Genomic DNA, 15604 nt, shown 5'->3' with positions numbered 1-15604 from the left:
AGATAATTTACGACAGATGGGTAAATCGTTAGCATAGTGCTTACAATAAAATGAACATATCACTTATTCATAATTTATAAACACATAGTCATGTTTTGTAAATAATTAGTTCATCATTAACTAATTACTTGTAAATTAATTTGTAAATGACTTGTAAATTAATTAACAAAACATACACAAATTGTTAGCATATCACTTAATTATCATTTGTGAATGTTTTGTAAATGATTATTTCATCATTAACTAATCACTTATAAAAGACTTACAACTGAACGTTATTATAAAGTGTTACCTATTAATGACATTACTTAAGAGTTGTTTACAAGGCAGAATCTGAAACTATTCAGTTGAGTGTAACATTTTATTAATGAGACCCCAAATTTCGCTGAGTAAGAGGAGTAGAACCAGACTGGTTATACTGGTGCCGTGACCCAAATTTAAGTGTAACGGAGGGCAGCTTCTAAGTGCTATGCAGGTAAATCTAGCAACTAATGCTTTAGGAACTATTTTTTTGCCTGCTCTTCTGTGAATTCGGACATACTTCTTTTGTCACTATGTAGCAGTTATGCAGTTTCTGATGCAGCCATGAATTTACTCTAACAAACATTCAAATGCAAATATGCTAATTTTTAGCACACCTAGGCATTCATTAAATGTCCTCAAAAGTAAAATTCAGAGCCAATACAGTGACAAGACATAGAATATCTTGATACAATACAATTGTTCTCTGATAACTACACAGAAGGTATGTGACTTAGGTAAGGGCAAAAAAATCTCCAAAAACAGTTTTACATGTCCATTTACAACCCTATGATTTGTCTCTAGAATGAAATGGTCTCTTACTACCTTATATGGAAGGTCATGAATAAATGTTGAGCTCTGCTCTTATTGGCTGTTTCATAGTGCGGCTCATTTCAGTAGCTTACACAGCAGGAAGGAAACACAGGGAGGACAATATAGATTTCACTACTTTCTCTCACAGTTATATCATTGGGTAATTATACTGTATATTAATTACAGACTACAGGAAGCCACTACTAATATGCGGGGCATTGAAACTGGCTTGATCGCTTTTTATGTTCACTTTCGAGATTTGCGATCGCACATCCTCTGTGTATACTACAGCAACAGTACCTACCACACATTTCACAAGATCAGATGCTTGTGTAACCCCGGCTTCAACACTTATGTCAGGGCTGTATGATCAATATTGCTTGTCTAGGTTTTTTCAGAGGAGCTTGTTTTTTTTTTATGTTGACCACAAAGATGTTAAATAAAAAGGTTTGAATCTTAGAAATCAGTGGGGGAAAAATAAAAAATAAATGTAACACCACACACAAAAATGTTTTGCTAACCAGGAAAATGTATTTTAAGCATATAGTTTGAGAATCCCCAACAACAATTTCACTTGGAAAAATTTGAAATGAAAAGTTCAAATAAATTCAGAGTTCCTTGAGAACAAAAAGTTCAGTTCCGTGTGATGCCTGTAAAAGCAATGTCTCAGTCCTACCGCTCCCTTAGGAATGGCATTAAGTAAATCAAAGATGGATGAGTGAAGAATTGAAGAGTTGAAGAACGAAGATGAGGTGGATAGCTGAAGAGTTGACAGGCAATGATGAGATGAAGGACTGTAGAATTGATGCAGCTAATAGGATGTCTGACAGAAAGACTCACTCCTGGAGAAACCATTCGAAGAACTGAAGTTCCATTTGCATCATCCAACGAATAAGCCAAGGAAAAAAAAAACTGTCAGAATGTCGTGAAAAGAACCACAGAAAGAATGAGTAAAGTATTTTCTTCAGCTTCGGCAACTCTTGCTTGGATAATGCATGTAACAGTGAAGCACAGATTTAAGGGAAATTCAAGACAGAAATACAAAGCTTTTATCGAGAAAATAAGACTCGCATGCGGTGCGTAGTCTCTCATCACATTCACTTAATCTGCTATATTGCCGTGCACTCTCTCAGTGCACTCTCTCCCAGCACACGCTACCCCACCCTCTTAAAGGGGAAATACTGAATTAAAGCAGTGCTGTCTTAAAACATATTAAAAGTGTCAAGGGTTACACTTGTCAGCGGTGCTCGGGATTCCATAAATCATTCGCCATCAAGCAGCTAACCGTGTCCCTTTAGTGGCTCATGTTATTTTATTAGAACGCGTTATTTGTTTTCCGTGCCTGTCTGAATACAGATTTGGCTGTGCTAAAACTGAACTGAAACCATTCAGTTATGGTTTTACACCTTGGTTAACCAATATGCCAAAAAAATAAAACCCTCTTGCAGACCAACTGCATCACTGTGTGGTTTGGCGTCTGCAATGCGTCCTGCCGCAAAACTCTCCCTCTTCCCTCCCTCCAGGACATCAACAGCACCCGTCTCACCTGGAAAGCACTCTGCATAGCAGCTGATTCCACCCACCCAATGCATAGCTTCTTCAGCCTGCTGCCATCAGGGAGGAGGCTGCAGATCGAGTCTCCAGGCCAGGACTGAAGGACAGCTTCATCCATCAGGCTGTCAGGAAACTCAACTCTCTTCCGACTCTGCCCCCACTCCCCTCTTCCACCCCACACATTTTTTGAACTGACACATACATGCAAAACACACACACACACTCACAGACCTGCAACATATCACTTTGTGCAGCATTGATCTGCTAGCTACCTCATAACTACCTCTTTGTTATAATACTGCTCTCTGTCACTTTATCATATTTAAAAGCTCTATTTGCACTATACTGTTTGCATTTGCACTACTCTGTTCGGTTTGCACTCTCTGCCATATTATATCTATTTTGTATATGTATTTTGTATCTATTATTTTTTTTAGATTATATGTAAAATTGTATTTATTTGTCATTTTAAAATTCTACCTTTTGTATTTAATATTATCTGTTATGCACCAAGGGTCTGAAAGTAACACAATTTCAATTATCTGTATGTCCTATACATGTGGCAGAATTGACAATAAAGCTCACTTTGACTTTTGACTTTGAAAGGAGCAGAGTTTTAGTGGACTGAATTACTGTTGATGTTTAGCTATGATGATCTATGCCAGAATGCAAACTACTACTCACACTACCAGAATGCCACTCAGGCAAATGCTACCTGGTGCTCTGCATGGTCAAAAAACTGTGGTTGCATCGCTCAGGATGGCAAAGGGCTGGGATTGAGTCTGGGGACAGGGAGGTCCGGGTGCGTCACAGTAGATCTGGAGAGTTGGGTGTGTGTTTGAGTTCCAGCAGTTGTTCTTCAGTCAGGGTCAGTGCTGCTGTCAGTTTTTCTTTCTCTTCACACTCACATCTTACCATCTCCTCAAGAAAAGATGTGTACATGCCAAAGAGAGGAAAAAAGATGAGCGGAATGGAACGAGACAAACATATTATATCATACCTCAAACAGACGTATACAAAGCTCCAAAGCTGGAAATTATTTTGAAGATGGCGGAGGCAGGGTTGTCGTTACAACTGCTCCAACCATGGTTTGCTTCTTTTGTTTATTTTTTGGACTTTCTCATTATGGTTACTATTAGCTATTACAGGCATATGCTTATCATTATCGGTTTACAACTTACTCATTCTCCATCATTTTTAACACCGGACCTAAACTGGCTGAGGGAGATTCTAAGGGAGATCAAAAAGCGTAACCTGAAATGCCAATGCCAAGGGAAATGAACAGGCATTAGGAACCGGCTTTGGTCAGGCTATGGAACATTATAGCCTGCAACTTCCTTTGCTTCACTGAGAAATGGCTGAACTCAGAGATACGGGATCACACCATCCACATTCTTTTTGTTTTTTCATGTAGATAGAACAATGGAGTTAGTGAAGTCAAAGGGTGTGGGTCTGTATCTGACTGTAAACAGCTGGTGCATTAGCAGAAGCATTATCTCTCTCATGCATTCCTGCTTACCCAACCTGGCACTCCGGACCAGCAAATGTCGCCCTTTTTTATTTTCCTATAGGGAATTTATCTCAATCATCGTCAGTGCTGTTTATATTCCACCTCAGGCAGACACGAACACTGCCAAATGGGAATTACATGGAGCTATCAATGAATTCCAGTCTTATCACCAGGATGCTGCACTCATTGTGTTGTGGGATTTCAACAATGCTAACTTCATACATGCAGAGCTAAACTCAAGCAAGATATGATTAAAGATATGAGTGCAGCAAATAGGAGGAAGCTTATGAACTATTTCAAAAGGTAGGCTAGGTCTGCATTATTCAATACTGACAACTTATGAACATTTAGCCAGGAACATGTAAGCTACCTGTTTATTGCCACAGGGTGAGATTTGTGAAGCAAGAACTTATGCATTTGAAATGTTTTCAGAACTTGAATTTTGGCCCCAGATTGTTTCTGCATGTTTTAAGTCATACCAGTTTAAACATTACATCGTTTTTTAAACCATTCAAGTGCAATAAGCTGTAGTCAGTTAACTGCATTTACTCCGTAACAGAGTTTCCTTGCATTTAACCCCTTCTCAAACACAAAATATTGTGATAGATATTAAATTATTCTGTCTGTATCTTGTAATTTGCTTTATTTTAAAGTACTAATAAAATATGAATTGTGCTACTCAGCATTTTATTTAATATACCAATATATTTCATATACAAATCACAAATGGCAATATATGTTTTGAGTTCCATATATGCAATACTATAATACAACTTGAGTGAGTAACCTTCTGCACACAACGTTTAATATGAAAGGTATGTTCACAGTTGCATATAGTTAAAACATGGAAATCATGGATCTGCCAAATCTGTTTGGCAAGTAGTAACAAACCTATACATTTGTCATTCAATGAAAAGAAATAAAGCAATGATAATAAAACACATACCATGTTGTCATTTAAACAATTTTTAAATATCAAAAAATATCGGTAGAAATTAACCTTGTCATCTCAAGAATTAGTATCATTAACTGCTTTTGAATAAACATTTACAGTTAAATGTTAAAAGCACCTATGAGTTAAAAATCGAAATACAGTACAATTGAAAAAAGCTTATTAAGTCGTGCAGTGCAACTTAAAATATATCAGATGTTACCCTAGACAACAAAACCAGTCTTAAGTAGCACATGTATATTTGTAGCAATAGCCAACAATGCATTGTATGGGTCAAAGTTGTCAAAAATCATTAGGATATCAAGTAAGGATCATGTTCCATGAAGATATTTTGTAAATTTCCTACCATAAATACATCAAAATGTAATTTTTGATTAGTAATATGCATAGCTAAGAACTTTACTTTAAAGGTGATTTTCTCAAATTTTTTTTTTTGCACCCTCAGATTCCAGATTTTTAAATATTGTCCTATCCTAACAAACCATAGATCAATGGGAAGCTTATTTATTCAGCTTTCAAATAAAAATCTCAGTTTCAAAAAATTGACCCCTATGACAGGTTTTGTGGTCCAGAGTCACAAATTAAGACTGAACAGCAATGTAATATGAAGTTTTAAAGTTTAAAATCAAACTTATTATGCATTTAAAAAAGTAAAATTGTTTCACTGTAAAATTTTACTGTAATTTTACATATTAGCTATACAAACCTAAAAACTTAAGTTACCTGACTGATAGCTTAAAGGTAAAGATAGGTTAAAGTTCCCCCACAAATGAAAATTTGCTAATATGCTCACCCTCAGACCATCCAAGATGTAGTTCACCAAACTGGAATTATCCGAAACAGTTCACGACTCAAGCATCACAAATCTAAAATACCATATATGATCCTGTGATGCTGGCTTTTGCCAACTCATTCAAAGCTCCAATTACTCCAACAGTACATTGAACTGAGGAAACCGTTCTGACTCAGAAGACAGATATACTGGTTAGTGAACGTTTTTATAGTTTCTCTTTGTATATGTTGAGGTGATGAAGACTAGTTCATTCACTTTATATGCTCCTAAACATACATAATAATATAACTGCATATAGCCTATGCTTTGCCTTTGCAAGATTACATAAACAAACAAACTACTGAACTGAACCAGTTCAAAGAAACAAATTGTCCGAAAGAACCAGTTCACAGAAAATGTATGTGAATTACAAAAATCTTCTTTACTTTTGTACATCAACCTTCTCTACTCTTACCTATCTTGGATGGCATGAGGGTGAGTAAATTAACAGCTAATTATTTTTTTGGGGTAAACTATCCCTTTTCATACTACAAATAGGGTGAATCCATTATTGAGATGAAATAAAAATAACCAATGAGGCAAAATGCAAAGATTTACCACATGTTATGCCTCTGCCATAATGCTGCGTAATGCTACAGAAACAGACACGTTGGAAACTTGCCTTAAGGCAATAAAGGTTCTTAGCTTTCAAATATAGTGGCCATTCACATAAAAGGGTCATTTATCATTAATGATAGACAAAAAATATCTCTTTAGGATAGAAATCCTTTGGCAATCAGTATGAATTTGCTCAGAAATTATGGGAAATAGACCTCAATCTATACTTCTATCCCTTCTTTTGGTAACATACTGAATAGAACATGTGAATGTCAGAGGTTAGGTCAAGTGGGGGAGAGAGAAGCTTATACTCCCCATTGTGTTTTTTCCACCAAAGGTAGGTCATGCCGTTGTCTGTGGCAGGAGAGCTGCAGTGATCCAGGGACACATGAAGCCAAGAGTCTTTGATGATCTTTTCCGATTTCACATCGACCTGCCAAACAACTTTCAACACTACATGACGCTGATGATTTTCAAGTGCCACACTCTCCACTTTGCCAAAGAACACTAGAATCACACACAAATAAGACAAGATAATTTAGTTTGCTTAAAAAAAAAATGTTATTTAGTATTTCAGGTTGCAAAACAAATGTTCAACAAATGAACATCACCTGTTTTATTGCACATTTCAGGGATCAGGTCCATAAGTGGTTTAAGTCTGTATTGTGCAGGAGGGCTGTTAGGCTTTGATGTAGGTTTGAGATGTTCAGCACAGCAGCTCCAGAGGGATGTGTTGTAGTAGTAATGCCCACAGCAACTGTGGTTTGGTTTGGTGTCATAAATTATGGTATTGGTTGAGGAAGAACAGCAAGTTTGAGTCTCATCAGACTCCAGCAATAGGTTTCCACAGCACTCTGCTTTTCCTTGAAAATGGGTTAGGTTGTAGAGATGACCAGAGCAGCATCTCAATAACTGGTTGTGGTGGTCATAGACATCTGAACCGCAACAAAAATTGCCATTCATCTTGTTGTGGCTAAACAGAAATAAGTTGGAAAGAAAAGTCATTCAACAGCCAACACAGAAAGTGCCACAGAATAGCTTTTACAGGCTATTAGTGGTTAAAAAATGATTGAGGGTTTATGGGGTGGCCTGGATGACTGAGAGAATCCCATTCTAAAACTAGGGATGCAACAACACAATTTTTTCAAATCCAATCTGATCCAGAAAATTCTGAGTACTGGGCAATTCTGGCAGAACAAGAAACACTATAAATAATCTTTCATTGTGCATTATGCGCAAATGTATTATAATAAAAAAAACTCCAATACAGAGCAGCACAAAGCGCTTATGTGCATCCCGTGTGCAGAATGATGCGCTTGAGGCAACACAGAGTCAAAGTGCGCAGCTCCACGTATAAAAGTTGAAAGCACAAAAGAAAGAGATATTGATGCGTAGTTTATTAAACATGTGTGACAATTTGAGCCTTTTCTTTTAACAGTTTTAAAGGGGTGCTATTATGCTTTTTCACTTTTTGAACTTTAGCCAGTGTGTGGTGTGTATGTTTGGGCATAAAAAACATACAAAGTTTCAAATCTCAAAGTCCACTCCAAACGGAGATATTTAGTTTTAAAAAATCCCTTTTCAAGAACTACAGCGAAACGACTTGTTTGGACTACAGTGTTTGTTTTCTGCATGCAATGATGTCACAACGCGGTATCCCGCCTACTGAAATTCAATTTCGTTGGCGGGTGGGGGATTCGCCTAACTTTACCCATGTATTAAGGACAGCCGCTTTTGGGATGCTACAGCAAGCTGTAGGTTGGCTCATTTAAACACAGCTTTAACTAAAGGGTCTATGAACTGCTCCGGTAGCTGTGCTTAAGCCGCGCCGTTCACATGTGTTGAACAGAGGGTCCAAAGACACGCAGATCCGCAGCTGATGTAAACACGAACATTGACTAGTGATCTTCCGTGGACGTGTCGGAGCCTCGCCTAGACGTGCAGTGTGTGGTAAGATATTTATTCATCATACAGTGTAGATAACTTCACTAGCCTTATGGTTTCGGGCATGCAAATAATTAAATACATTAGCACAATAATGATAATATCACGTATCATCGCATGCTGACGATAGGTTAAACAATAGCGTATTATTTACTCACCCTTCATGCATCCTAGGTGTATATGATTTCCTTCTTTCAGACGAATGCAATCGGAGTTATATTAAATCAATTCTGGCACTCATAGAACAGCATAGACTGAAAATACGTCGATCCATAGTAAAAAAAGTGCTTCACATGGCCCTGGGGCGGTCGGTAAAAGCCTTCTTTAGCAATCAGATGTGTTTTTGTAAAAAAAATATCCATATTTAAAACGTAAGAATCACTTTAATCTAGTTTGCTGCTTTGGGTTGGGGCGTAGCAGGGTGGAACGCGGTCTACACTGTGTGCCAATCACAACGCAGTGGGACTTCTGACCAATCACTATACATTTGGTTTTGCGGAAGGCGGAAACCCCGAACTAATCGAGCCGTTTGTGCCAGCCTGGGGAGAAAGCTATTATAATAATCTAAATAATGTGAAAAATAATGCATTTTTCAAACAACTAAGCATGAGAGCATGTTCAAGGACACCCCAAAAACAGAATAAAGACTTTGTAAAGGAGCATAATAGGACCCCTTTAAATCTCAGTTATTGAGCGCTCTTGAAGAGAGTTTTACCGTTTTGACTCTAGTAACGGAACGTGACATGCAGTTTAAATGCTGAATGAATGGAGGATGACAGACAGATGCAGCGGACAGAAGAATTTATGTCAACTTAATTTTAACGATTTAAATATTCATCTGTACCACACACTATGAAAAGGCTTCAGAACACTTGGACTTTGACTGGTGCTTTATAATGTTTTTGTGCGTTTGTGGGTCTTAACACTAACACAAAATAGTATACGCAAAGTATCAGAAAAAAACACAATTTTTTTACGACTGAAGATCCATCTTGGATCTTGGATGACATTGGATGACATCTTGAAATGTACATTATCTACATTTTTGTTCTTGAAGTGATCTTTGCTTTGATTATTGCTTTTGCTTCAAATTTGATGTTTGATTCCTGAACAAATTGATCTTTGAGCCTGTTTATAATAAGTAACTGAATCCGAACTGAATCAAACTTTAGTTGTGGGCTGATGATGCAAGATGCACAGCCGAAGTGTGCCGAGGATTACCATTCATCCTGATGAGTGAGTTTACGATACCGTGCAAGCCTGAGGCATATACTGTAAATAAGCTTATATACTACTGCTATTAAATAACATTTTATTAAAAGATTATATTTTAAGTTGTTATGCAAAATCAAGGAGTTTATAAGGTTTATCGCTCTATACTTTAGACATGTAGAACATATTAGCATTTCTGCATTAATGTATGTAAGATGTGCTATAGGTGCGAAACATTTAGGAATCTTATCCAAGATGTAGATGATCTTATCCCCGGTGACCAATATTTGAAATGCCTCCTCTAAACCTGCTCAAAACTTTACTATTTTAAGCCCACAATAGACTCATTTATTACTCACACTGTGAGAACCACAGTATGAGGATTGTGTGATGTCATGTGTTGACTGGGTAAGGGCCATATTTATAAATCAGGACATTTTAACAGGAACCCTTAGTAATTCATGTTGCATGATTCATTGAAATACTCTCCTATGAAACGGAAACTCCTACAAATTCTTAAACAAGGTCAACCGCAAAAACATAACTGTGTCCATGCCTTTTTTAGTGTTTCACTGCGTGTCTTTAGTACATCTAGAGAGCAGATTTTTTTATGCCAAAAGAGGTGGTGCAGACTGAGTAAATCTGGCACTAGGTTTGCTTTTAAATCATATCAAATCTTATCAATACTTTGTGGGCCTACCTGTGTCCATTACAGCAAATATGCGTATGAGGATTGAAGGTATGTCCTCCACAGCAGTGCTCGCCAAGACGGGGACGGGCAGACATTTGGCAAGTAGTGTTTTCTGGAATATATATAACACCTCCAACACACTCTGACTGCTCAGGCACATTGTGATGAAGGATTCCATTACAGCACACCACACTGTCATCTGACAAAACGTAAACCTCTTCACCACAGCACTGAAGGACACAGATACACACAGTACATTGTTGTATGCAGAGTTTTTGATACTGTAGACCAGTGGTTCTCAAACTTTTTTGGTCGCACCCCCCTTTAAACCTTTAAAAAAAATCTGCCCCCCCCCCCCCCTCACAAAAATACCTATCCCACCTAAGACTAATAAATGATTTTACTAAACTTAATGAAAAATTAATGCTTTCTTAGTTTAAAAAAAAAAAATTAAAAGTACAGGAGAAAAACACATGCAACACTTGAAATATTAAAAAAATAGCACAGGGAGAATAACTGTTATTATAATTCTCTGTTATTTATTTATTTATTTATATATTTTTTGTAGGTTTCATGCTGTCCTAAGGCATATCAGGGCTTGAAATTAACTTTTTTACAGTGGTACCACGTAAAAAAGTTCGAGGAAAAAAAAAAAATATATATATATAAGAGCCCCCAATTTATTTTTAGTAATGTGCCGATCTTGATTCTTCATGGCTGATTCTGATTGCAGATGTTTTACAAGCAAATGGGCTGATTCTGAAAGCCTTTTTTATATATTTATTTTACGCCTTAAGCAAGGGACAGGAGTTAATGAAAATATGAGTACATGAACAAGATGTTTATTTTCTCTATTATAAGTACAGCCATTTAAATTACAGGCAGTCACTGCATTTTTAAAGAATCTGCTGTATAAATAACAAAAAATAAACGACACAGTTCTTTCTTAGTCGTGTAGACAATAAATGCAGCCATAATCAGAGTAGGCTACTCTTTCAATATTCAAAGTGCAAATAGACCGAACCACCATGATACAAAGTTATAGACAACTATACAACTTATTAATAGCCCACATACTAATAACAGCTTCGATATTTTATGTAGCCTAATTTGCGCGCATTGGGGAGTCGCTCTGTAAACGTGGGGTATTAAAATTGCTTTTGAAAGCACTTGCGCGTTTTACTTTCGGTTTCATTTTAACGATCGCACGAATCAGCGGCGCTGAGCGTGCATTCTACAATACAAGACATTACTTTTACAAAACCATTTGAAAGTGGGAGGACACAAACAGGATTTTGAAAAGCCCCAAGTGGAAATTACGCCCCTGCATGAGCTGAACTCTGCCGCTGAGTTATCATTTGTGAATGTATGCCGATTTGTATAGTACACCGAGACTGAGGCGCCAGAATGCCGCAGTTCAGCGGAGGGCAGTGTCAGTGACATCTCTGCTGGACGTGACAAAGTTGCAAATAATTTTAACTTTGAAGCCCTACATTGAGCTTTTGAATGACCAGCACCTGCCTGGGTCTGTGCGAACTCATCTATGGTTTTCTCTTCTCTTTCACACACCGATTCATCTCCCATTCGTTACGACCTTTGGCTGTTTACATTTGTATATTTATTTTTCTGCTGATTCCCCCACCCCCCACCCCCCGCCGCAGAATACTCGTGCACCCCCCACTTTGAGAACCACTGCTGTAGACTGTCATTTCTGCAAATACTTTATAGACACATTTTACAGAAAAATCACAGTGTTTAGTATTTAAATCTGCAATTTATTTTAATTTCTATGTTTTAATATCTAAGCTTCAGGTCAAAAGGCAATACCTTAGTAAGTGCTGATGCCTTCTTATGCAGTTTTCCAGAACAGCAAATTCTTTTCAGGGGATTGTAGGGTTTTGATCCACACTTCAATTCTAGAACAGAATAAGTAAGAGTGTGAGATTATTGCAACAATATCTATACAATCATCAAGACTGAGATTGATTTACATAAATTGGACATATGAGGTTAGGCAAGTATGAACTGAACAGACTATCAATGGATAATAAAACTAAACAGATCATTATCCAATCTAAAGAGAGATATGTAAAAATATTATTACACAATAAAGATGCCAAGTGCTTTACCTGCGTTTTTAGGGAGTGTGCTTGAGATTTCCAGTCACACAGTAAAAAAAACAAAAAAAAAAAAACAGAAAAATTATTATAAAATAGATAAAAATATCAAAAAATTTTGTCTGCATGTTTGTTTTCACAAAACGTGGAGGTATTTTTGTCTGTCTGTGTGACTCACCGGGTGAGAGAAGAGCTTTGCTTGCATTCTGTTTTTTTATTAGAATCTGTGAGAATACGATTCAAATTATAACCCACTAAAATAAATGACACCACATTTCTTTAACCATTTACCTAATAATCACTTTAAGACATGTATACACACCTGTTGGTTTTGGACAGCAGATTTCATTTTTAGTCTTCACCTCTAGTGTAGGACCAATGCAGCAGCAGTGGGTTGTCATGTCATACAATTCCTTGCCGCAACAAGTATGATTTTCTTTCCATTTAAATATTTTGTTACCACCACAGCACAAATGAGTCGTTGTCAAATATATGTCTGTAAATGAGTGTAAGAAAAACTAATTGTATAAAGATCAATCAATCTTAACAAAAAAATAAAAATGTAGGCAAAAATGTGTACAATCTGATTCAAGCTGCATGAAGTGGATCGGCTACCTTCGCCACAGCATTTTGCTTGAGGGCTGCTCCGAGTCTGTACCCTGCCATTACAACAAATCTCATTAAGGGGGTTGTAAGCTACAGAATCACAGCAGTCAGCCACCAGCTGGCTTAATCCCCGAGTTATTTTTCCTGCAACACATTAAAAAGAAAAAAAAAAAAAAAACAGTATTCAATTGTTGTATATTTCCTAAAGGCACTGTGAATCACATCCTCTACTCTTAGTGATTTAGCAACCACAAACTAAAAGCTGCCAGAGTTTCCCCTACCATTACAGCAGGAACTTCCTGAGATCTTGTAAGGCACATTTCCACAACAGTGCAGATGATGGCTGTCTTTCATCTGTCCACTGAAACCAGCATCCCTGATGACATCATAAACAACGCAGGTCACTCCTATTTTACTCTTATCAAAACATTGTAAATTTACATTTATGTGATCTATGATAAACCGCATATGTAATAATAATAAAAATCTCTTATGAAACTGTTAAGGCTTTGTGTAAGGTCACTCACTGGCTCCCTCTGTCATGGTGGCAAATCCCTGAGGAACAAATGTTTTATTATGAAAAGTGGTAAATAGTCTTATTTAGGTAGACTACTCTAAATATCTTAAATAAAGATTAAAGTCAACATGAATATGACTTAATGCAAGTTCTTGGTCTTGGCAAACTATCTGCATTCTTGAATCTAAAATTAAATAACTTGTTTTGCCTCTGAAAGGACTTTCCTTTTCTCCTGGTATCATCATGATAACATGTTTTTAACCTCTCCCCTCCCACCTGGCTCAATTCTAATTTGCAACACCCACATATCACAATTCCTGGCACACAAAAACAAACTCTCCCTATAATTTAAGTATTATTAAGGGGTTTCACTTTATGTTATGTTCAAAGGTTTGGGATAAAAATTCTGGAAGAAAACATTTTGGTTGGTACACAGACCTTAATTAGATGGCACTGATCTAATTAGACTCTTAATGTTCCCTGAAAGTGTGTCTATCTGGATTCTGCTAAAACCACTCATGCTTATGCCTACTACCAATGGGACCCAGTAGCTATCATTCAAAAAAACGCCTAATAGGTATGAAAAATGACCTTGCCAAATGTGAATACAAACAGCTCTGCATTTAATAAAAGGTATTAATGAAGGTTCTTCCTCCAAAAAGCTCAATTTAAATCGTAAATATATTTATTCTAAGTTTGAATGGTAGTGCTAGGTACCACACAGCTATTATAAGAAACCATTTAAATGCCATTTTCGAAATTGGCTGTCAATAGATTACAACAAACAAAACAATGCGGTAACGAGAAGGGTAGAAATGAAAACAAACGACCAACCGTATTAGTTGTTTGCAGCGAAACTGACGGCTGACGGTTTAACATAAAAAAAACTGGACTGTCTGAAAAAGGAAACACAGACTAGCTCTACCCAGCATTACATTTAACAAAACAAACAAAAATACATGTCCAAATAATAAATAAATAAATAGAATAAAGTATCGGAATTCGGAATCACAAATCTCCTAAATTCCGTTAATTATACTGCCGGACTATCAAATCACGTCCAGCGCCCCTGCTGAAAAAACCAGCATATGCTGGTTAGGTATGTTTTGGTGCTGGGATGCTGGTTTTAGCTGGTATATGCTGGTCCTTTGCTGGTTTATGCTGGTCCCTTGCTGGTTTATGCTGGTCCTTAGCTGGTTAATGCTGGTCCTTTGCTGGTTTATGCTGGTCATGTTGCTGGTCAAGGACCAGCATAAACCAGCAAAGGACCAGCATTAACCAGCAACATGACCAGCATAAACCAGCAAAAACCAGCAAGGGACCAGCATAAACCAGCAAAGGACCAGCATATACCAGCTAAAACCAGCATCCCAGCACCAAAACATACCTAACCAGCATATGCTGGTTTTTTCAGCAGGGGCTACACTACACAGTCATCAAAATACTGTCACTCTGCGCCCAGTCATCATGGTTATCCAGTCTCGGTGAATGTGTAACAGTGCTTTCCTCTAAGTTCCTTGATAAGCGCGTCTCTGAATTTATTAAGCGTCCAGATACGCAATTTGCAGTCTTTGAACTTTGCGCTCCACGGGTTGACACCTCCTCACGCCAACTAACCGAGAAATACTGTACACAGCTCGTGACCAGATTCAAGTGCGAGCTCGCTCAAGCTTGAAGTCAAATCGTCTCCGCCTCCACCCAGAAAAAAAAGAAGAGATTGTCTAGCTAATTTACAATCAGTCTCCACTTTAGTGGCTGCACACATAGCCTAATAATTAGATTAATTAGACTCACTTAATTACGAATTTAATATCCACTCATATAAATGACTAAATAAATATAATAAAACTAGTAAACTAATAAAAATTATTAAAAAAAATATGGAGAAGTATAATTCTAGTGTTTCCCTACTTACCTTGTGCAGAGGATGAGGCAAAAATGTACAAGATAGTCACTACATCTGCAATAAAAATACAAAGGTTAAATAAACAAATAAATAAATACTAGGTAACTCAAAACTTTAAAATTCTATCATACATGTAGTCGATGTGTAGATCTCCATTGTGCATCCCTGTTCAAAAGATATGAACATCCCAAGACAGTGTGATGAGAACTTATGTACTTCAGAAATAAAACTTTGTCTCCGCCTCTGCATCATAGAATGTAAGGAAGGACCACAGACTATGATGCAGAAAAGCACAGAAAGGAAGTAACAAGTATGGACATGATCAGGGGGTGTAGCCATCATTTCAGAAGTGAGGGGGCAGAAATATAAAA

The 15604-nt window shown here is 37.2% G+C and overlaps 1 protein-coding gene across 1 annotated transcript; it reads right to left on the bottom strand.

The window, feature by feature from the left end:
• Positions 1-4568: 4568 nt before the first annotated feature.
• LOC141345704 (uncharacterized) lies at positions 4569-15388 on the bottom strand. The gene is made up of 12 exons (XM_073850597.1): positions 15365-15388; positions 15243-15287; positions 13338-13365; positions 13092-13186; positions 12820-12954; positions 12527-12700; positions 12383-12428; positions 12217-12236; positions 11915-12003; positions 10097-10317; positions 6852-7213; positions 4569-6747 (listed from the first exon to the last, which is right to left on the bottom strand). The coding sequence occupies exons 4-12, from the start codon at positions 13162-13164 to the stop codon at positions 6470-6472; spliced, it is 1398 nt and encodes a 465-aa protein (XP_073706698.1). The 5' UTR covers positions 13165-13186; positions 13338-13365; positions 15243-15287; positions 15365-15388; the 3' UTR covers positions 4569-6469.
• Positions 15389-15604: the final 216 nt, after the last annotated feature.

Source organism: Garra rufa, chromosome 11, assembly GCF_049309525.1.
Source record: "Garra rufa chromosome 11, GarRuf1.0, whole genome shotgun sequence".
Lineage (NCBI taxonomy): Eukaryota > Metazoa > Chordata > Actinopteri > Cypriniformes > Cyprinidae > Garra > Garra rufa.
Note: the sequence above shows the minus strand (reverse complement) of the source record. Positions and strands in the feature narration are given on the sequence as shown.